The sequence below is a fragment of the Colletotrichum aenigma genome (assembly GCF_013390185.1).
Source record: "Colletotrichum aenigma strain Cg56 chromosome Unknown KSG_Cg56_contig06, whole genome shotgun sequence".
Taxonomy (NCBI): Eukaryota; Fungi; Ascomycota; class Sordariomycetes; order Glomerellales; family Glomerellaceae; genus Colletotrichum; species Colletotrichum aenigma.
Window position 1 is genome coordinate 2,157,162 of NW_023500912.1, and position 22,631 is coordinate 2,179,792.

The 22,631-nt window shown below is 54.7% G+C and overlaps 4 protein-coding genes across 4 annotated transcripts; 2 read left to right on the forward strand and 2 right to left on the reverse strand.

The window, feature by feature from the left end:
- Nucleotides 1-884: 884 nt before the first annotated feature.
- Nucleotides 885-2,383, reverse strand: vdh-1 (Vanillin dehydrogenase; the record flags this gene model as incomplete). Its single annotated transcript, XM_037324876.1, has 2 exons — nucleotides 885-1,863; nucleotides 1,917-2,383. 2 exons carry the CDS (start codon nucleotides 2,381-2,383, stop codon nucleotides 885-887), a joined length of 1,446 nt encoding a protein of 481 aa, XP_037176541.1.
- Nucleotides 2,384-3,648: 1,265 nt separating this feature from the next.
- On the reverse strand, nucleotides 3,649-3,944 carry CGCA056_v009630 (uncharacterized protein; the record flags this gene model as incomplete). Its single annotated transcript, XM_037324877.1, has 2 exons — nucleotides 3,649-3,731; nucleotides 3,785-3,944. The coding sequence occupies 2 exons, from the start codon at nucleotides 3,942-3,944 to the stop codon at nucleotides 3,649-3,651; spliced, it is 243 nt and encodes an 80-aa protein (XP_037177225.1).
- Nucleotides 3,945-5,274: 1,330 nt separating this feature from the next.
- LEU3-0 (Regulatory protein LEU3) lies at nucleotides 5,275-7,526 on the forward strand (the record flags this gene model as incomplete). The annotated part of the gene is made up of 3 exons (XM_037324878.1): nucleotides 5,275-5,394; nucleotides 5,462-7,127; nucleotides 7,231-7,526. The coding sequence occupies 3 exons, from the start codon at nucleotides 5,275-5,277 to the stop codon at nucleotides 7,524-7,526; spliced, it is 2,082 nt and encodes a 693-aa protein (XP_037177000.1).
- A 12,890-nt stretch (nucleotides 7,527-20,416) lies between these two features.
- Nucleotides 20,417-22,206, forward strand: CGCA056_v009632 (uncharacterized protein; the record flags this gene model as incomplete). Its single annotated transcript, XM_037324879.1, has 3 exons — nucleotides 20,417-20,545; nucleotides 20,621-21,640; nucleotides 21,694-22,206. 3 exons carry the CDS (start codon nucleotides 20,417-20,419, stop codon nucleotides 22,204-22,206), a joined length of 1,662 nt encoding a protein of 553 aa, XP_037176999.1.
- Nucleotides 22,207-22,631: the final 425 nt, after the last annotated feature.

Genomic DNA, 22,631 nt, shown 5'->3' on the forward strand with positions numbered 1-22,631 from the left:
CACCACCCTCATTTTGCAAGCAGCAAGCCTTGTTTAGACGGACATCTCACCGTTGAATCTTTTGCATCTTTGGTAAATGGAATTTCGAAAATCCTCGTCAAAATATTCTCGATCTGAAGTCGAAATACCAGGGGAGTTAGGGGAGTTTAGGATCCACAGTCCGACTGTGTCAGTCGCTCTTACAGTCGGGGAGTTAGGGGACCATTGCCGGGAGAACATGCAGCGCTGGACCTGAGTATCAATCAAGCATCAACTGCCCCGAATCAGTCAGTTCTAATTTCAACGACTGCCAGGAAAGCTATGGTGTGGTTGGCTTCGATTCAAAGATTATTGGCAGAAAGTGACTCTGCATGAAGGAGAACTCGGGACAACAAGCTTCGGAGCTAAGCGTCCAGCCCACTCAACGGCGGACTATTAGCATACCTTGTTGTCTGAGAAGCACACACACTGAGCCCTCAACGGCTGTCGGCTTTGAACCTCGGCAACTTGAGGCCGCCAATTCTTCAGAGCCAACCACATCTCGTGGCAATTGTTACAGCTTGCAGCAATCGATCGGCTATGTGACATGCCCCAGAGCTTGATTTTGATAGTGTAATTGCTGAAGAATCCCCCGCAGATCTTTGTCAGCCAAAAAATGCAGGTTCAACCGTTGATATTAAGGATCGTCGTGTGTCGACCCAAAGCGGGAATGTTTAATTAAACTAGTCAACCGATAGTCTTCGTAGAAAAGAGGAGCGTTGAGGCGACGAGCCACGTGTTGGCACCCATGAGCTAGCACAGCGGAAACTTCACGGCGATACGGCTAGAGCAGATGATGATGAGCCAATTTTGAAACTTCAACTCTAGGAGTATAATTATTATTCTATTTTCGCTGTGGAAGAAACCTAGTTACGGTAGGTGATCGTCTTCGTCCTCACCCACTCGTCCAAACCTGTCGAGTTGAATCTACCAAAACCGCTAGACTTGACCCCGCCGTGGGGCAGGCCGCTCTCGTCGTGGACAGTCATGTTATTGATGTGAACAGCACCGGACTCGATCTCCTTGGCAAAGCGAAGTCCGGTCCGCAGGTTCTCGGTAAAGACGGCAGATGTCAGACCGTACTCGGTGTCATTGGCAATCTTCACCGCCTCCTCCTCGGTGTCAACCTCGAAAAGTGACACTGAAGGCCCGAAGGACTCGGTCTTGTAAATGTCCATCTCAGTGTTGACGTTCTTGATGACGATGGGACGCATCCTCGTCTTGGATACTTCCTCTGCCTCGACATTGCCAGCAACGACGGCGGCGCCTTTGCCAACGGCGTCCTTGATGAGCTTCTTGTTCTTCTCGACGGCAAGCTGATTGATGAGCACAGGCGCGTCAGCCTCTGATGAGAAAATCTTGCTGATAGACTCGGAGAGCTTGGCCTGGAACTGCTCGGAGACCTTCTTGTGCACAATGATGCGTTCTGTGCTCATGCAGATCTGACCTCCGTGAAGGAATGAGCCAACAGCGCATTGGCCGGCAGCGAGGTCGAGGTCGGCATCCTCCCACACAATAGCCGGGGCCTTGCCGCCGAGCTCGAGCAGTACGGGCTTCAAGTGCTCTCCGGCCTGCTTAGCAATGATGCGGCCGACGTTGGTGCTGCCGGTGAAGTTGATCTTCTTGATTTCGGGGTGCGCGATCAGTGACGAGGTGATGACTGCGGCGTTGGCGGGCTCGTGAACAATGACGTTCAGGACACCCTTGGGCAGACCGGCTTGGTGAAGGCAGTCGACCATTTCGTACATTACACGCGGGGAAAGCTCTGAAGCTTTGAAGACGGCGGTGTTTCCGGCAGCGATTGGGAACGCAATCGCTCTCGCGCCCAAGACGTAAGGCGCATTCCTGCCAGCGGGGTTAGCTGAGACGTCACTCATGCCGCGATAAGGATGGCATACCAAGGCGCAATAGCAAGCACAACACCATAGGGTTCCTTCAGAACCATAGCGCTCACGTCTGGATCTCTGGTTGCGGGGACAGTGCCCTCAACGGTCACAAGACGTCCGGCGACGTCTCTGAAGCAGCCAATACCGAGGCCGAGGATGAAGTCAGACCAGCCCTTGGCAGCGCCAGTCTCGTCGCACATGATTTTCGACAACTCCTCCTTGCGGCCATCCATGATATCGGCAGCCTTCAGGAAGATGTCTCTGCGCTCGTTGGGTGTCGTCTTGCGCCAGCTCTTGAAAGCCTTTGCGGCAGAGTCAACCGCTGCGATGGCATCCTTCTCAGTGGCACTTCCGCACTTGTGAACAGCTTTGCCGGTAGCGGGAGACACTACTTCGAAAGTCTTTTCAGGGTAGACCTTCTCTCCGTCGATGAGGAAAGGGACGGTGAAGCCTCCCGAGCCATTGGTTGTGTTCGTCATGGCTGAACTTTAATTGTGAGGTATGTCGACGGAGAGGCGGAAGAGGGTTAAAGAAGATTTTGAGAAGTAGTAAATGTGACAGAATTCCTTTGCAAAGCTACACGAGCGAGGAGTTCAGCCTGATTCTTATAGAGCTCTCCGAACTAGCCACTGATCGACATGGAACACTTTGGGTGCCCTTTGGACCCTTGCCCTTTCGACATGCCGAAGTTCGAAGCCACGCCTAGTGCACGGAACCCCGCACTCGGAAAGTGGGCACGGCGAGAAACTCTGAGACTGCCTAGCCATGTGCTTCTGACTTCGCATTCCTAAAAGGACCGTCATTACCAATTTGCTTCCGAATCCTTCAGCACAGTTGGGCGATTCCCCCGGCCGCATCCCAGCCGGGTGTGGGATCGGGGGGAGGTACGGACAGGGACCCGGAGTGGATCCGTCGATTTTGTGTGGCCAGTTGGTTCGCATCGCCGGCCGGAAGCCCGCGTATGTATCCGTCTGTGTGCTGTGCCGCTGTTGGAGGGGCCCATCAAACAGATTCCTTGTCCAGGACCGACATTTCTGCAGCGTATGCGCAGCTGAAACTCTGCAGTGACCCTAGCGACGGTTGTAATAATTGCTCGTCCAATCATCGACTGAAAGTGTTCAGAGATAATTGAATTATTAATGGGTGGCGCGATCTCCCCGAGATGCTCGTCCGCAACGATACAAATGTCCCAATTCCAACTGCTTGGCACCGGCGTCTTGTTTCCTTGTGAGTGGGTCCTTTTGGAGTATTTAGGAGTTAAGCCGGAAGCAACCGAGGGCCAGTGGAAAATCGGATTCCGAGTCGCCCTTGGGGACACAATGCCCGCGCGATTGAGTCGCGGGACCACCCTGCTGCCTCCGAGTTTTCGACGAGGGTCACCACGACATGGATTTTGCATCCATGAAGCCATGTCCGCATTTTGGTGTTATGAGGGTAAATCGACCCTGGCACGGCGAGAATAAGAATGAGACTGTCGCGAAGTGAGACTTGTCCCTGCGATCGCTTGATAAGCGGGTCGTATCGCAAATGCATTCGATAGTCACACAGTCGAGCGTTGATTCGGCATGGCAGCGGCGCTTTGTGTAGCTCAAGGCCACATTCGCCCACGAGATGCTGTGGCGTCAATATCAAGTGACAAGAAAGAAGGGTCTCCATTTGCCCTTTGTACGATGCCGAATGGCTACAGGTAACTTTGTCCTCATGCGGGAAGCGCGGTTGCACTTTTGGGCAATGAAAAGCCGGATTAAGACTGTTGCGACTTTTTGAGCACTGTTGGGTCAAGAAAAGGCTGAGGCACTGCTGTAGTATCTACTTGAATAACCTCAACTGCAGCCGTTAGCTTTGGTTTTCGTTTCTCGCCTGCAACAGTAGCACCTCACCTGGCTTCCGTCGGGATGCAGATCCAGGGACGGCAAAATGCACGTCACGGGTTCCTCTGCGAGCTTCCGTGTATGATCCGCTTCCTTGGTAAACTGGTGGTAGTGCAAGTTCGACTTTCTTCGGGGTCTTCCCTGCCTGCTTTCCGGCTTGCTCGGACATGAGGTTTGGATTATGGCACTTTCAATGCTCAGGCTGGGAGGCGGGGAAGGAGAGATGAGGATGGTGCAGAGCAGTCCCAGGCTGTCGGTATTGCTGACGAAGAAATCTAGCGAAGGTTTGAGCTGGGAGCTCAAGAGTTCTAGCTACCTTGATGCATAGCTCCATCGTCCAATGCTACTGGCGGGCTGCGAGTGTGGGCCCATCTGCGAGTGCTTAGTCACCGGTCCCATTATTTCCAACCGCAACTGCACTTTTCGACCAGTCAATTCCAAGAATCGCGCTGCCAGACAGGACAAGTGCACTGTGGACATGCGAATTGACACCCGCAGTTTCCACTTTTGGTTTCTGTGCTGTCACGGATGGAGCGGTTACGCTTGGCACCAGAGCAGGAACCAGCGGAGTCGTGGAACTCTTCTCCAGCTGCATTACGCGGTAAAGGCCGGGCAGGGTGGATATCTGGAGGGATGGGATAACGATATCGGAGGGCGAAGTCGGTCTCAATGGACGTAATGACGTCTCTGGCTATCGATGCTTATCCTTTTTGCCCGCGAGTTCCTGGGCGTGTCATACATGTCTGTGCACTGGCTTCCAGCCACGAGCAGCGGTGGCAGGTGCCCAAGTCTATCTCGGTGAGAATCGGGTGCTAATCCTCCGACGGACACCATGCCGTTTGGGGAAGCTGACAGGTGCGAACGGCTTCTATACCGGTTCTCGACCCCGCCCGCTGCAGAAAGCTGCAAGCGGGGAAGCGAGGACTCAGCAGCCCAATCCAGCCAATCATAAACCGCGTACCAGCCATTCGCTCTCCATCAGCGCCCCCAAAGAAAGCCTTCCAACGGCCAAAAAGAAACAGCGAGTGGGAGTCAGACGCACCCCCAGGGCCCCCCAAGTCCCTTCCTTATCCACCGGGCCACCGCAAATCTCTTGCCTCGCTCTTCAGGTCAAAATTGTAAACTTCCCCGCCCTCCGCATTCGGCCACACCAGCTCCCACCTCACATCAACAATTCAACACACTCGTCGCGACACCGGACCGCCGCCCCAGTGAGCTTGAGCCCAGCTCACCATTCGAGAGATCTCCGATTGCCGAGTCGTTCCTGCGACCTCCGTTCGCACCTCACGCCACGCCCGGCCCGGGAGGGGTCCCCCGATCCCGCCTGTGCTGTGTCTGTGTCTTGTCTTGTCTCAGCGCGACCGACCCTCCGCCCTCCGGTGCCCTGCATGGACGGTCCGGCCATAATATCTGCCGGCGGGGCCACGCCCGTATCGCCCACAAGCCCCGTGAGCGCAAGGCATGCGAATAACGGTCCCCCTAAGCGGAAGCGTAGCAGCATGGCCCTCGATAGTAGTCCCGGTAGCAATGCTGGGAACGACGACCACGACGGCGAGCCTGACTCAAAGAAGCGCCAGCCAGGTGTGAAGCGCGCCTGCAACGAGTGCCGCCAGCAGAAGGTGAGTCACCCACAGCATCACAACAGCGGAAAGAGTCACGTAGCTAACGAGATTCCAATTGGAACAGTTACGATGCGACGTCGTACAAGATCCCTTCCAAAGTTGCTCAAGGTGTAATCGTCTCAAGCTCGAATGCAAGATCGAGTCAAACTTCAAGCGCATTGGAAAGCGTAGTAAGCATGCCGAGATGGAGAAGGAGATCGAGAGGTTGCGCCGCAACATCGCACGCGCCCAAAACCAGGGCTACACCGTCGAGGACGACCAGGAGGACCTCCAGTCCCCCATCGCGCAGAGCGTCTACACACACACCCGGAACCCGTCCCTCATGGGCTCCGACGAAGCTGTCTCCTCACTGTTACATCTGAAAAGAGGAGGATCGTACAGCTTACCACGATACACTCACGAGCTGGAAAACGTGCGTTTGACCGAAGACTCGGTCAACCAGCTCTTCCACGAGTTCTTCGCATATTACCATCCGTTTCTACCATTTCTCAGCCCGACGCAGTCGCCCGATCAATACTTTCAGCAGCACTCCCTGCTCTTCTGGTCTATCATCTCGGTCGCAGCCCGCAGATACAGCGCAGATACGCACCTATTAACGTCAATATCTGGCCCTCTGACGCGGCTGTTGTGGTCCACTATTGGCGATGTGCCCAGCAGCTATTTCGTCGTCAAGGCTCTCTGCCTGCTGTGCACGTGGCCCCTTCCCACGAGTACAACCAGCGCAGACCCTACGCATATCCTGTGTGGTGTCATGATGAAGGTCGCGACGGGCATTGGTCTTCACAGGCCAAACCACAGCCAAGACTTCTCTCGCGTGTCTGTGGATCTCAACAAGGAGCAGCTTCATGACCGCGTCCAGACCTGGGCAGTCTGCAACATTGTCGCTCAAAGCATAGGTACTGGCTACGGCCAGCCTGCTTCGACCCTCTACGATTGGACCTTGGCCGTTCGACGGGGTGAGGACGGGCCATTCCGACTGACCCCTGAACTCGAGGCCAGGCTTCAAGTCGAGAGATTTTGTGACAAGGTCTCAAAAGAGATGTACAGCAATGCCAGTGATCCGAGAGGAGTTGCCGGGGACGAGCATCGAGCCATGTTGATGAGAGTTTATCGTAAGGACTTTAACGAACTGCAAGCTTCGATCCTCTCCCAGCATCTGGGTCCTATCGTCAACTTGCACATGAGAGCTGCTGCTCTTCACTTGCGGTTGGCTGGCTTTTTCGACTCTAGCACAACTCCTGGATACATCGATGACTTGATGGGTCTCTGGAGAGCAACGACAAGTTTTCTCGACAATATCCTAGAGGTTGACAAGGTCACATCGCCTGGGCAAAACTCACCTGGGCAGATTCTGCTCTATGCAACAAACTACATCCAGCAGATGCTGATTGCGGCCGGCTTCGCTCTCCTGAAGCTCATGCGGTCCTTCTTTTCGAAGACGATCGACTTTGACCGGGGGCGCAACCTGTTCCACCAGACCATCAACGCCATTCGCGCGACAAGCGTCGTGAACAATGATCTTCAGTGGCGCCTCGCCGAGTTGATGGTGCAAATGTGGAATGGAGCCCGACTCGACAACAACCAATCCTTCGACAATGATGATTCTCCGCTTCTCATTGACGATACACTGCAGCTCAAGGTGCGATGTCGCCATAGCATGAGTCTCGTTTTTGACTCCGTCTGGAGATGGAGAGAAGAGTATCAGGCCCAAGGTAGAGGGTCACTCGATGGTAAAACCCCCAGCCCTTTCTCCCCTTTTGCGCCCTAGCCATTGCATCCAGGTCTCTGCTTCGGTGTGACTGTGATGACTGACTTACGTGCCACCCCAAATAGCCCTGAAGCAGCCTACTAATCCAGACTCAGCGAACGAGTCCTCGGCGTCATCGACCCATTTGGACAGCACTCTCATGCCGGCAACCCAAGGACTGCAAGCGAACAGCATGCTCGCTTCCAATGGAGCCCTCACCCCAGGAGCCTCTGGTGGACTCGGAAACCAGTCAACGAACAACATGCTGGGTGGCATGAGCTACGGCGAGTCGAATTACGACTTCTTCGATCCGCAACACTGGATGCTGGACGGCCTCCTGGACTTCAGCTATAACTTTGTGCAGCCTGTCGAGGGCGCCTAGGATGTCCTCATTTGAAATCAGTATATTTCATACGCACACGTCGTTCGTCGAACGGCAATCATAAGGCTCGTGGGGCAAAGAGAGAACGCCCGCAGGTTGGGGGCGATGTTTCAAAGCTGTACACAGCTTGAATTCGCAGCTTGTCAAACCGGGGTGAGTAAACGCCCCTTGGCAGACGTTGCGATGGGCCCCCTCTTGGGGTCCGGGGATACAGTGACTAGGTGTGCAGCTCTCGGCGATCCTTCCGCACTCCTAGGTGAGCGATGTCGTCGTTTCACGATGATTACACCCCCCCGAACATACATCATTGGTGCCCAAAGGCACGTATTTTTCCTGTTACGCTATTTGCCTGCCACAGCTCCCGGTGCCCCAGAATGGAAATCATTCTCTGCCCAAGTTCGGCGTCATGCGTCTATGGTTTCGTTGTTTGGTATGTCACTGTTGGAGGTGACAATATAATCACGCATGGTCGACGAATGATCCCCATGACATGATGAGTCGACGTCGGGTTGCGGCTTCTCTGCGGGCGGTCGTTATTGTTTTGTACGTTCATCGTTTTCTTCACTTTCCTCGAGTCCTCTCTCAGGGAGGTCACAGTGTATTCGTTTTCGTTTCTTTCTGGGAACCATCGAGGCATTAGCAACGGCGGGAGCAGGGCTTTTTTCCCCCATGGGTACACACTTGATTCGTCACACAAGATGTAGTTAGCTGTAGCGTTATTGAATTCCACAATGTTTAATTCAAAGTCGTTCCAACCTACCTGGACCAATTCCATCAAAGGACCTAGTTGCTTAGTGTTGTCTGCGGGAGATGAGGGTGAGACATGGCTGGGTCACCCAACGGTTAACCCAACGACACCGCACCCGTGACGTGAGTCAAAGGGGGAGGGACGGTTGCCGCATTCGCGTGACGACGGATCAGAGTGAAGGGATCGGTGAAGTGAAGGGAGACGCGAGGTTCGCGGCGGTGACTCAACTCATGACTGACAGTGTCCCCAACGACATGTTGGTGTTTGGGGCCTGTCAAAGGCATCCTCGCCGACTGAGTGAGTCCAAAGGCATCAACTAGTCACACCGAGCTATGGACATGCTGACTCTACTGTTGCCGGAAGGGCGCGGCAGATAATCTCATCTAAGGGGGAGGGTAAATCCAACGGACGATGGTCTTGGAGTTTGTACAGATCAGAGACCCCTTTGATAGAGGAGGAACAACGGGTCGCGGTCGAGGGCGCGTGACTCGCTCGACAACGAGGGGTTTCCAAACTGCCGAGACATCACCATCACGAGATTTGCAGAGTGGGTTGAACTCTGTTGCCCACACCGACGTAGCAGTTGCGAAATTGGCCTCTGTGATTTGTCCCCCTTGGGGAGCAAATCACCAGAGCAATGTTGCGCCCGGATCCATTCAGAGTTGTTCCAGTTTACAAACGACGGCAAGAGCAACAGCAACAACTAATACTACCAGTACGAAGCATGTGATGGTCCATGGACGTCGAGAGCCTACGAGTTGTCCAACGACAGGGAAATAGCCGTCATCAAACGATCATTGGGTCCTGGGGGAGGTTCCTCGTTCTTCAGCTTCATTTGGCCTCATTCCGAGGAACCGATACACTCGATCCCCATTCGCCAGGGAGCGACTGATTAGCCGGCCGCCGTGATGGGCCGCCGTAGATTTGACTCCATCACCGCTGGGCCCTCGACGAGCCTCTCGCCGGCGGAGGACGGGCAAAGCAAAATCTATCGGGAAAGGCTGGGCCTGGACCCATTGGTGCTGCGGCTTCGCATCACCGAGAACCAACTCCGACTCCTTGCCTCCGTGTGTATGTGTACAACCTCGAGAAGTATCTCAGGTCCCATCCCTCTCCTCCACCACCACCGCCCCTCGCGGGGATGGATGGATTGCTTCCCATGTCTAGAGCCGCTGCGCAGCGCTTGTTTCATCCCCATAGACTCTCGTCACGCGAGATTGAGACCATGCGGGGTGAGGGACGGACGGCCATGGTTGGTGGGAGCTGGTGAGGAGAAGCGAGGCGAGGCAAGGCAAGTTGCTTGTACACAGCCCGGCGAGGCTGACTTTCAGTCTTCTTTTTTCGGATCGTGGAGGTAGAGCAGAGTATGGAAAGGCTCTCTCTCTATCTGTCTCTCGCTACGGACGTATGGTCTCACGTCGAGGGGTACGGAACGGGGCAGTGTATGGCACGTCTGCTGCCCCCCGGGGAAGAGGACGGAGGACCGGGGGGAGAGGCAATGTTGTTTCTTCTAGCGGTGTGAGGCTTCCAAGGGGGCCCGACGTCACTGCCTCGTTCATTCGGAGCCTGTACCCAGGCTCTGTTTCTCGATCGAAAGAGGCATGCGTGGGGAGTCGAGGAGTCGAGGGGTAGTAGCTTCGATCAACGGTTGGCTATTGAGTCATCGTGGGGGCTGGGAGGAAGCTGTCTGTCAGGTACACCACGGTATGGCTGGTCTTATTCGCGACGAGGGGGAGGGGGAGGGGGAGGGTGGTGAGGCTATCCGAAGCTGGTCTGCTGGTTTGTTCAAACGGGCGAGACACACACATCAGGTGGACTGGTTCGCGTGCTCGAAGGCGGGAGTGGCGGCCGGGAACAACCTTAGATTGCGGACACTGCTTCCTCTTCGTGCTATTCTCGATCCTAGTGGAGAGGAGAGGGGGCTGTGATGTTCACTTGGTGGAAGAGATCAAAGTCCGAGAAGGAGATAGGTGGTTGTGTGCGGATGTGGATGTGGGCGTGGTCCTCGACGAGGGGCCCGAGGAAGCTTGGGGCGTGTGGGATTTTTTCGTCGATTCATCGTCAGAAACGTGGATTTCTCCCGCAACAGGTTTGGTTTGTTGGGGGCCTGTTGGTCGTTTCTCGCGGTTGTTGGTTGGTTGTCATGCCCCTTGCAAGAGACCTTCTTGTTTTTTTTTTTTTTTTTTTTTTTTTTTTTTTTTCAGCCTCCGCCGTACTGGGGGCTCCGCCACGCTTTTTCACCAGCATCGTAGCGAATGAACTTGGAGAATAGAAATAGGGTGAGAAAAAGAGGTATATGGCAATGCCATCATGTGTGCCTCGTTCCTGCAGACGAGCTGAAGGGAGACAAACAAGCTGTGGTTTCAAAGCGACCGGCCGTACCTGCGAATGCTTGCTGGGAGCTGGAGAAGTTGTAGAATCACAGCAGACGACGCACACAGAAAGAGACAGGAGCAAATCAGTTCTGACGAGCGTCAGAGCTGCAGCCGACCTATTGGGGTGCATAGGATGGAAGGCACAGCGTTTTGCGGCATAAAACATGTTACTCTCGGGGAGGGTGACCATCGACTCGATTGTCGGTCCCTCCGCAGCTACTACAGCAACTACTTGGCCCGACCCTTCATGAGAAGAAGCGGTTTTTTCTTCTTTCGTCTTTCAAATCGCGCTTGTCTAAAGAGTGCCAAACTTGAAGAGGTCTCCAATTGTATGCGGCTGTTTTCTCATTCGCTGTTATCCGCGACGACCGTTGAACCGGCCGAGCCGGTGGCTTTGCAGGACACTTGGCCGCAATTTCGGGCCTCTTTTGTGGCCTCCTTGTGACGGCCTGGTGGAAAACAACGTCAAGGCTGAGCTCTAAGAAGACGATTTAATCTGTAAAATACGCCTTACAAGGGCGGTGCTTTTTTTCCTTTGGCCTCACTCAGTGTCATCATCTTCCCGTCGAACCAAACCCTGGTGGTAAAGCTTGACATGGTCGTATGATGGAACAGCCAGGCGATCGCCGGTCCTGCTAGGAGTGGATCGGAATCGAGACTGATTCGCAAAACGTAGCCTCGAACGCATCTCAGCTTCTACACCAAGGTCGTTCATTCAGAAGTCCTGTGCAGATTAGAGTGCTGATTGATCTCCACAGAGGCGTAGCAAGCTCTTACGCCAACCAACGGCGGCTTTCGAAACAAACGAAGGAATTCGATTTACGGCCGTTACGCTACCGCCGCCGGCCCGTGGAACGGGAATGGAATCTCTACAGAGATGGCTGCAGTGCGTAAGGGGCGCCTGAAAGGCTGAAGTGCCGGAGGATTAGGATCGCTTTCTTGCCCCTCTCCTTATCCGATGCCACCATCGCGCAGGTGGTGGCACATTCTGGGAGTTTCTTCAAGGAATTCTTGTCTCATTCTACGTTTTGGACGTCCACAGAGCTTGGCCTTTTGGGTGGGGGTTGGAATGAACTTCTTTCACCCACGGGACCGTTTTGCCACTGTTCCAAATTCGAACAAGCGGAAAACGTCCTTACGGACGCAACCAGCGAGGCCTAACGCCCGCCTTTGTCCACTCGGGCTAGTCCAGCCATAGGAGCTCTCCCACGGCGTGGAAGAAGATGCGGCGTTGTAGTATTACCACGCCCCCCTTTTGGCCAGGGCTCCAGTCTATGCGATGCCCTCGCTAATAGTAGCAGGTTCTCATCACGGCTCGGCTGGATGTGTAGCCCATGATTCGTGGGTGCCAGGGATGGGTAACGGCAGTCTACGGGGACCAGCATTGCTGGAGATGGGTGATTTGCTTCTCCAAAACGTCGCTCGATTGGCCGGCAACTTCAGGAGGGCCCACGAGGAGGAGGAGGCGTGCCGTTCTGAAAAGTATCTGTGTGCACAAAACTGTCCGCCAGTGCGGGAGGCTTTTTTCACCACCTACTCGAGGCAAGAGGATGGTGTGGTGAAGCCGTCCGACGGCTGTCATTGCTGCAGGTTCTTCCAGAAAGAGCAGTCAAGTTTGTATCGTTTGGCACCATTGCGCTGTAAGGGATGGCTCGCTGTGACTCGAGGGCTGTGGATGGCTGAACATCCATCGATTTGCGTGCTCCTAGCCATGAAAAGCCTGAGCCCCTGGGCAGGACTGGCCGCCTCTAGACCTGGGTGTGGATCGCTTGATACATGGAAAGGCCCAGGAGGGGAAAGAAAGTCTCGTGGCGTATCTACTCGTACTTCCGAAATGTCCTCTGAGTGCACCAGGGGCCTCTGCAAGTCCAGTCCATGTTTGGGAGGACCTTATACTTCGTTGACTGCGGAGAGCAGTGGAGTCTCGGGGTTGCACGGTGCAGACAGTGAGTGTCATCGGACCATTTTCCACTGGAAATCTCGGACGGAGAAGACCAGGTGTGCGGCAAGATCGCCAAAGCCTGAGCGTCCTCTGCCCCCCTCGGACCAATTCGTCATCTGGCTGGGGCCATTAAGCTCATGGGTGAGCGAGCTTGGCGAGGGCATTCAGAGAGCTAGTGCTTTGCAGCATGATAATGGTGAAATTCGCGGCACGAAGACTGCTCCTGATAGGTGCTTTTGACGAGCTCTTGACGCCAGCCATGGTCGGTTTGCTTCCTCCAACAGGTGTGATCAGACGAGATGCGTATCTAGGTCTAGAGGGGGGGACTTGTGATGAGTGTCATGGTACCGTCGTCTGGGATAACCAGGAGGACCAGTTGAAGTTCTGCCGAAATACCGTTTGGCTCTCATTCTGGCCCGACAGACTGGTAGCGCTCAAATTGCATGAGTTTGCGTGTGCATAATGCAACGTCAGGAGGCCAATTTTTGAAGAGACTGCAAGGCGGTGTTTGCTTGAGGCCGACCAAGGTCGTAAGAAAAGAGACTCACAACTGCGTCGCAGACCGGTGACAAACGCGAGCAGCGGGGTGATGTGTCTTGAGGGCCAATGGGGGCCACGGAATATGCGACTTGGGCGCTAAAATTGCAGAGGAATGCAGGCTGAGGCTGCACTCACTTCCCTATCAGGCTGATATTCATCGGCAGGTTCTCCCTGGTCGAGCAGACGACGGCCTGCTGCACCGATAGCCGGGGGCGGACTCGGGTCTCACGGGTCTGTTGACCTGAGGCCGGGCCGCTGTGGTGTCGTCCCGCTTGTCAGCACCGCATCTCGATTCTGGCTACTTTTCTGGCGACTTTTGGGTCGCTTTCTGGGCCTGGCCGCAGTGCTGCATGGGCACAGCAATCGTCAAACCGGTAAAATTGACCGGCAATGAGTAAAGACGAGGCAAAGGCGGCGAGAGAAGAGCCGAAAGTGTCCATTGAGGCACAGACCTAGGCTGAGCAGGCTTAGAACCAGATGTCAACTCAGCCCTCTGTGTCGGCACCTATCCATAGAACAGATCTGCAGGTACCGTCGTGAACCACGAGGCAGGACCGGGACGAGAAAGGCGGCACGGAATGGCACAACTATTCGTCCAGCACATCGTCTGTTGGACTTGAGCGTATTGGCAGCAGGGTTCTGACATTGGCGGTATCCGCATCCAGGGCGATCGCAGAATCTGACGACCGGGCGGAAGCATCAGCAGCAGTAGCACCAGCAACACCACCACCACCCTCAGCATCGCAACTGGGGGGCGGCGGGTTCTGCAGCATCGACCCGCATGACGTGGGAGACGGATGACGGGAGTGATGAAGATGGCGGCGTGTAAGCAAGCGTGTGTGCCGGTGTGGGTGGGCGTGAGATGGCGGTTAGAAGAAGTCGACAAACTGGCTTTCCCGTTCGGCGTATGTTGGTGATGGTGTTTGTCTGTTGGAAGTGGCTTTGTTGGCCGTCGAAGTCGGCCTCCATCGACCGCCCAAGGCGCACTGTCCAATTAGTGGTTGACCCTCGCTTAAACTTCGCAACGCGGCCAATCACGGAAAGCAGACGCGCGCGTAAGGTACCTGGGTACTTCCACCGGGAATGTGACTGCGACTGAGGTGACTGAGGGTGAGCTCCGAATCTCAGGCCCCAAATGGTAAGGCGCCAAACTGGGGTGTGCTGTTCAGGGAATCTCGTCGGACGCAGACGGGGAGGGGGGGCGTGCCTCGAGACTTCGAATCACTGCCCATTCTATCCTGGTCTCGACCCGACAGTCTGGTTCGCCCATGTCCTTGTAACATTTTGAGACTCATGATTTGTTCGCTTCCACCGTGCATCGTGGTGGTGTGGTCGAGTGACGAGTAGCGTTCCTCGCAAAACAACTGGGGGTTTCCTCCGGCCCCCCTCCTGAAGCCAATTGTCAGTCGCTCTCCTCTGCTCTTTGCAGAGAGCTACGTGGACATGCCCAGCAGGTACACAATGTTCTTCTTCTTCAATCAGAGCGTGTTCGAGGGTTGCGTCTCAGCCAGAAAGTCACCCCATGATTCCCTGCTTTTGCCTTTTTTCCTCTCTTCCCCAATGAGGCCCCAGGGCAAGGAGTAGAAGTCATTCTATGCCGTGTATTGGTCCGGATTGGAGATGCAGGACCGGATATGTGGGGAAGGAAAATGCTATCAACCATTGCCTTCAGTATCAGCCCCTCTTCATTTCGGCTTCTGAGTCCATCGTAACCTACGCAGTATGAACCTGCCAGCTCAGGCATGTATCTTTCGCAGCTCAGGGCGGCAGCATGTGTGTGCTGTCGAGGACTCGAGAGAATGCACAGGTTGTGTATATGGAGTCCAACGCCTTGTGTCAGCACCAACAGCCCAGATTATGCCGTGACCCTCTCACCGCACAACGTGGATCTCAGATCGTGCCGGGCAGCGGCATCCCATGGGCCCGTGAGATCGGACGGACGGTTCCCGCCTCTATCCGTTAAGTACCCGTTCGTTTGCTCTGTCCTCTGTTGCAAGACCCGCGCCGCTACAGATACGCTTGTGATTGTTGTTTGGGCCGTAAAGACGGGTTGCTGAGGCACAGTCAAGCCTCCGCATCGCGAGCCTGACCGGACCGTCACTGTCGTCATCAAGGGGCCTCGATCGACAGTGAAATGAGCAGCAAGCTGGATGCCGGGACCGACAAGTGGACAGGCCATGGAGACTCGATGTCATGGGAGCAGTCGAAACACTGCAGCAGTACACAGTTCAACCAGCTGGTCTGCAGCTGCGTACCGCGTAAGTGCAAGCTGCATCAGCAAGGGATCGCCCTGGTCCTTTTTTTTCTTTTTCAATCTGGTAATGAGCTGACATGAGGGGTTTCTGGTTGTCGGGTTGAGCAGTATACCATGGCATAGGGACGAGCCCCGAGGAAAAGATAGTCTAGAACTGGGACGGCCTCGGAAAGTGTACCAGTAGACGGCGACTACCTAGTACTCGGTAAAGGAAAGTAAGGTAGCAAATCCAAGGGCCTTCAGTCCGGGTTTTGCAGTTCCACTGTCCAGATGTGCGGGAGGAGTCGTCGCTTCAGACCATGCTCCGACTTCAGAGTGCCTTGCCCATGTTCGCATCCCGGTCGAATCCACTGGCAGAGATTCGACTCGAGAGAGTCGAGTCGTCTTGTGTGAAGGCCCGCTGCCGCATCACCCACAAGGGCACTGACAACCCCACCGTCCCTGGCCTCAGATTTGCACCTGGTCTTGGGCACTGGCCACTGGCTTCCGAGATCCTTGGCACTCCTCCAGCAGCCCCAATGTGGATTGAGATTTCGGAGAGACTGACGGATGTCGGGCCAATCTCGTCCATCATGATGCGCAAACCCGAAAGCCTTCCTGCTGCCGGTCGGACCAAAAGACAGAAAGAAACATTGTGCCTTGTGCTGGGTCCATTGAAACGACTGCAGCGTCGCTATTCGTAGAAGCACTGCCAAATACCGCGCAGGCAGGCATGCACGGCATGTTGTGCGTCACACCAGATGCCATAAAGAGGTAACGCGAATATCCAATGACGATGCTGAAGAGAAAAACGGATAAGAAATGATGGGAAAGAATAAGCATGCACCGCGCGGCCGGCGCCGTTGCTGTTCCGCCGGTCTATTCGGCCAGGGCGCGCGTTCGACTTTGTGCGGTGATGTTCAGAGGGTTTGCCTGCCAGCAGGAACGTATGGGGTTTCTGTACTGTTTTCCTTAATTGGTAGAGGGCACAGGTCAAAGTGCCCATATAGTGTTTCCAGAATTGTGCCCGCGTATGGGGTGAATTTTGCCGTAGTCTTTTTGCGGGGGGGCTGCGTCGTAACTACAAACTCAAGAATAAGCATGCACGGCATGGAGGCGCGTGCCGTTCGGCAGAGTCAAAGTCAAAATCAAATAAAATAAAAAGTGACGCAGATACTCTGTACTCCAGACTGCCATTGGCAGTGCCATCCATGGCGAGGTACGACGCCGGAGACGAGTGGCTTTCCGGCCGTGGGAGATCCTCCCCTCCACCTCGATCGGTAAGGTATCGTACATTGTCCCGTCCTTCATGCCTTCCTGACGAATACCTTAGTTATTCACAGCTGCGGGATACCTACAGTGTGCACTTTCTACCTTACCTGACTTGACCTGCCTCCAGTCCACCTCGTCAGTGGACCCGGCTGCAGAAGCTGCCTTCCGCCGGCTACTGGGTAGGTACCTCACCTTGCCCGCTCTTTCGTTTGCCCATTTGTTGTAGTGTATCTTCGTGCCTGCCGTAGGGCATGTCATTCTCGGGAACGGCAGGACCTGAAGAGATACATGGGAGGTACATTGAGTCCATGCACTGTACTGAGTAGGTGTCAGTACCTGCTGCGTATCCGCAGATGCCAAGAGAACGCATTTGCTGCATTGGGGAATTTATGGAGACACAGACCCGCTTCACTCTCCCTAGACCCACAGCCGCACCTTAGACCCCGTTCCCCAAAGGCCATTACGGTACGTACGGCCTGCCAATCACCAATCACACGGGAAAGTGGGTCCAGATGTGGACGAGGCACTCGGCCGTTTCCCTCTGCCTCTTTCTCCTCTGGCCCCGACCTCCACGCGCTCGCATTTGTGTGTCGATTTTTACCCATGTCCACCCCCAAACTGAGTCTGAATCCTCTCCCGAAATCTCGTCAACGGTCGTCCGGTCACTCCCTCCCACCGCACTCTGCTTCCCGCAGAGTCTCTTTCTCTCCCCTCTTCTTAACCCCCCCTGGCCATCTGTGGCAATACCCTGTCACCCTTTCTCAGGCTCTATTTGTTCCATCTCTCACCCGCCTTATTCCCAGAGCCATTCCACCATTCGTTCAGCCATTGGAACAAATCTCATCACAATATCCACAGCCCACCGGCATACTCCACGACCTGGCCACAACGCATACGAAGAACTGGGCTTCTTATACTACGTATATTACGTGCAGAGCAGAATACGCATAACGAGCAAACTTGGTGTAGCCATCCATCATTACTGTATGCTCCGTTTCCCAACTTCCTCCCATTCTTGTCTCACCTTTTTCTGTCAATCAAGGCTCGCAGCCAGTCACTCAAAGCTGATGGCCTAACAGCTGCTGCTCTGTCTCCAAGATCAAGTCTAATCCCTCTTTCCTCATCTCTCAACTTGCTATCCACTAGGTGTTCCGTGTCAGCGGCAACTCGGGACTGCCCCGTCAAGCCGATCCATGCTAATCCGGGCATACTGGGTGTTTACGTCCGTAAGTGCGTGCGTAAAGTTTTAAATTGTGCGGACTGAATAGCCCCGAATGTCACAATATGCCTCCCTCCGTCTTCATATATCGCCGCCAGCGACTTGATCTGCATTTGCGCTGGCCTTCCACCGCCCGCTGCCAGGTAGAATTGCTTTTCGACATTTACCGAACACATCATTCCTTTCCTTTGGATCTTTGCTTCATCCGCCCCATGGGACATGTGGAGTGAATCCAGATATGCGGTCACAATGCCTGCTCTAAAATAGCAGTACAACGAGTTGCATTGCCTTCAACTCCATCGACATCTGCAGTGCTCAGTTACCACTTACTTGCGCCGGTCGTATCTGCATACCGGCTGGCATTGTTCTGGGTCTGATCGTTTGCGTTTCATCGCAATTGCAACTGTCATAGGTCCGGCTTGCTCTCCGTCTTCCATATTCAAGAGCCAGCGGACGCGGTCCCGATGTTGATGCTCTTTTGCGGCGGGAACTGTTAATTTCTTCAAAGGCCCCCTACACCCCTGTCTACGTTGATTGCGGCAAGAGAATCGCAGCCCGGAAATTCGCAGAAATTGGCTTCCGAGTCTTTCCCAAATCACCATCCCCTGCCTTGTCCTGGCTGCCCTACAAGACAACTAACTCCATACATACCGTGCACCATCAGCCCAACCCAAGAAACAGAAGTTTGGGGCGCCGCATTCGCACAGCGACGCTCTGTCCATGCGCCCGCTCTGATCTTGCTGGATAGGCTTGAAGCGAGCGAACCCATGAAGGATACCCATCTAGAATGGCTATTTAATCTATGTTAGACTCCATCAGCCTCTCTATTCACGCCATTCGCGTCAGGATAGGTAGATCCTGGCCCGAGCACGCTGGACCGCAGCTTGACTGGAAGCATTAGCCGAAAAGAGGCACAGCTACCACTGCAAAATGGGCACAGCAAGAGACCGGAAGGCGGTGCGGTGTCTTTGATGGGACAGGACAGGCAAGCGAGACAAGGTAGAGCACAGCTGTGCAGCAGAATGGGATGTGAAAAGTCTTGGTAGTGAGTGGCCCGGATCAACCATTCCAGCTCGAGGCTTGGCCATCTGTGCCGTTCTCCTCCTCTGCCTAAGGTAGTGTGATGTGCTGCTCTTCTCTCGCTGCAATCCGGGCATCAAACTCCCGCGCCTTGCCACCCCCAAAGCCCTACGGCCTATGGCTGCCTGCTTTGCTTGCCTGGCGTGTCTTGTGTGTCGTCCGGCTCCCCAAGCAGAAGCAGTCGAGGTCGTAGTATGCCAGTATCCGAGATGGATGCTGCGACCGGCTCCGAATCTGCTGTGCTGAGCCCTGCTCATCAGTCGTTTCCTTCCCCACCCGTCCCACACCTGTCAATCGTTTAGGCGCTTCGAGACGGCCGCAGACGAAGCAAGCCAGGCGAGTGAGTGCCTGGGAGAAAGTCTGCTATGCTATGCTATGCTATGCTACGCTGCCTACGCTACAGCTATGTCCTCACCGCGATCACTGGCAGCATCGGTGAAGACAGACATGAAGTGCATTTGCTGTAATGGGAATGTAGACGGACTCGAGCTGACCTGACCTGACCTGACCTGACCTGGCCGGTGGCCTGGCCTGACTGGGCTACGCTGCGCTGCGACTTGACTTGCGTCTGCAACTGCGCGACTGCGTCTTCTTGCTGGCACTGGTAACCTCTTGGGATCTTTCCTTCTCCCCTCAGTCTGTCCATCTGTCTGGCTTCTGCCCTTGCTGCCGAGTCCTCGACCTTCTGCCTCTCCTCCTCCTCCTCCACCACCACCCCTCGTTCATGGTGTTGTGTGGGCACACACCCCCCTCCCCGCTCCATCTCTCTTTCTGTTCCTCGTCCACCCCCAAAGCTCCATCTTCTCCTCGTCGTCGTCGTCCGCAGCCAGGTGCAGCTTTCAAATCGACCCGCTCCTACCGCTACCCGCACTCAACAGCCCCGGGCGGCTATCGCCTGCGAGTGAACTAGCCCCATCCATGTCCCCGCATGCGACTCTCTCATGGCCCGTGTGCAGTATACCACGGCTTCAAGTACCTCGTGTACCTCCAGCATCGAGGCACCCCGGTCGCTTCTCAACCCACCCCGGCGATGGTCCCGCTGCCTACTGTGCCTTTCTCTGCGTCGTCCCAAAGAGTGGGCTGGCTCAACCTGGACCACCTAGCCCAGTCCCCTCAGACGGACCTTCCCTGCAGAGAGTCCAAACCTTTTGATCGGCCATTGCTGTCCACTTCTCTCGTCATTAATAGGCCGCGACCTTCTTCCTGCCATCGCGAGGCTCTCCTCCTCCATTAACTACCTTACATTTCAGACACGCCCCGGTCCAGAAAGGCTGACTCGAGTTGCTTTTTCAACTACTTCTTAACCTGCCTTCCCCCCTCTCTGAACCACAACACATCACACACACAACAACGCACATGCGCCTTCGAGGAGTGGACCGACATCACACCAGCCCTCGAGACGTCTCTCAACAACACATTGAACATTAGCAATCATCACCTACCATTGCTGTGGCAACTCCTCTCCAGATATCCACCTCGCCATGTCAGACCAACACTACATTGATCATCAACAAGACGGATATAGAGACCCCGTATCCCAAAGGTGTTCTCCAGTGCCCCAGGCTCTCACAAACAACTACCCAGACCTTAACAACAGTCCTCCCTTCAACGTAAGTTGCCATCACCTGCGTCACATCCATCATTGGAAGTGGCGTGCCCAACCCATAGAATCTAACCAGTCAAAGGTTACTCAAAACGAGCCGCATCATCTCTTGACCCCGCCATCCGGCATCAGCTCGCCGCCTTCCATCCATCAAAACGTCAAAATCATGCACCACCCCGCCGCAACAGCAACCATGTATCACTCCAGTCCGCCCGCAAACAACAGGATGTGCTGGACCAACCATTACGATCTAAGTGCTCCACACAGCCAAGCTGCTTCTCCGATGCCCATGAACATGCACCCAGACGGCCATTTTGAACAGAACTACCTTCATGCCGAGCCGCAGATCAAAGATGAAATCCCCGAGCCACCTCCAGGGTACCCCGATTTCGGCTCTTTTGGTGTTTCCGGGCAGCCAGACTCGGATCATGGCTCTTTGTCTCCTCAGCTTCAATCGAACTTCTACCCCATTCCCCAAGACGGTGTTATGTTCGAGTCGCATCGACTGATGAACGGAGCGGACTTGACCATGGCCCACCAGTCTCCCTACCCCTCTGCCCACCAATTTCCTGTCAACGCACAACCCACCGGATACCCATCACAACACAATTTCCAAGACAGAGACGACATAATGAGACGACCGAGCTACGGTGGGCTTCCTTACCCCAGCCAACAGATAGAGCGCCCAGTTGCCAGTCCTCGGCTACAACCGAGACAGCAGACTCAAACACAAACGCCAATGCCAACAGAAACGGAAGAAGATCCACAAACAAAACCCCGTGTGAGGAGGCTGGCTCGTATGAGGAATCGTGACGACGAAGACGACGCCCCTAAGCCCGTAGTACAACTACCCAACCAGTCGCCCTCAAGCTCGTCTGTAGAGGACGAACCAGCCACGCTCATTTTCAAACCCAGCTGCCCTGACCAAGAACGATGGCTCTTTCAAAGACGTGCTGAGCTGGAGGATCAAAAGGGAAGTGGCATCTGGGCAACGATCACAGCCGAATACAACCGGAAGTACAATGCGACTTCTGATATCCCGCGTCTGCAGATGGTTTGCAGCAGAGGAAGGGCTCCGTACCTCGCATGGCACCCGACAGATGTGAGTTATCAAGACCTCTATGATTCCTGCAAACACTTTCTAATCTAGAACAGGACGACAAGCTTCGACGAGCCATCCTCTTTGACGAACAGCAGCAGATGCAGAGGGTTTTCGCCAAGTTCAAGGAACTCGGTGGCGGCGCATACGCCCACTGGGGCCGTAACGATCTCGAGCTTCGCATGGTGGAACTAGGCTGGGCAGACGTCCACGTTGAACCCTCGCCGTTGGACTCCAGCGTCAGCGTTCGGCGGCGCAGGAAGCTCAACCGCCGCCAGTCTACGGCCCAAGATGCACAGTCTAGGTTGAACATGACCGAAGAGGACCAGGCGCAAGTGATGGAAGAGATCGTCGCACACAGGGGCATCAAGCCTGAGGATGAGGATGCTGAGGTGACCCTCCACGAGATGCAGAGAATGCGTCTCCAGCACCCCAAAAACGCCCGTGTGACGAAGCAAGAGACACAGGAGAGCCTTATCGCAAGCGGTGGACGTGTGGCAAAGATCGCAAAGTCTTCAGCGGCAAAGGCCAAAAGCAGGAGTCGCGTGCAGAGATCAAAAGCTGCATAAATATGCCCACGACAACATCTACGCAACCATTCAACACCCAAGACTTGCTGGCCATGTTTTCATTCTACTTCTCAGCCACCTGTCATTGATTTTGGAGTTCAATGCTTTTCTCGGAACCAAAGCTGTCGGAACGAACGCATAGATTGTCGAAATGTTTTCCTTTTTCTCCGTAAAGATAGAGATACCATCACTCATTTTTTCTTGTTAGGGTACACGGTATACCCGGTTGGAATAGCGGCAATGGGTGGGTCGGTTGATTTTCAGTTGGACATGCATATCATCATTTTACACATCTTACGCTTCTTGTACATACTTTTATTCCCAAGATTTTGGACACATGCATCACCACACGATCAACACCACGGTCTATTGGACCACCTGAACTCTGTACCTCTTGATGGACCCCTTTTCTATGTGATATCATC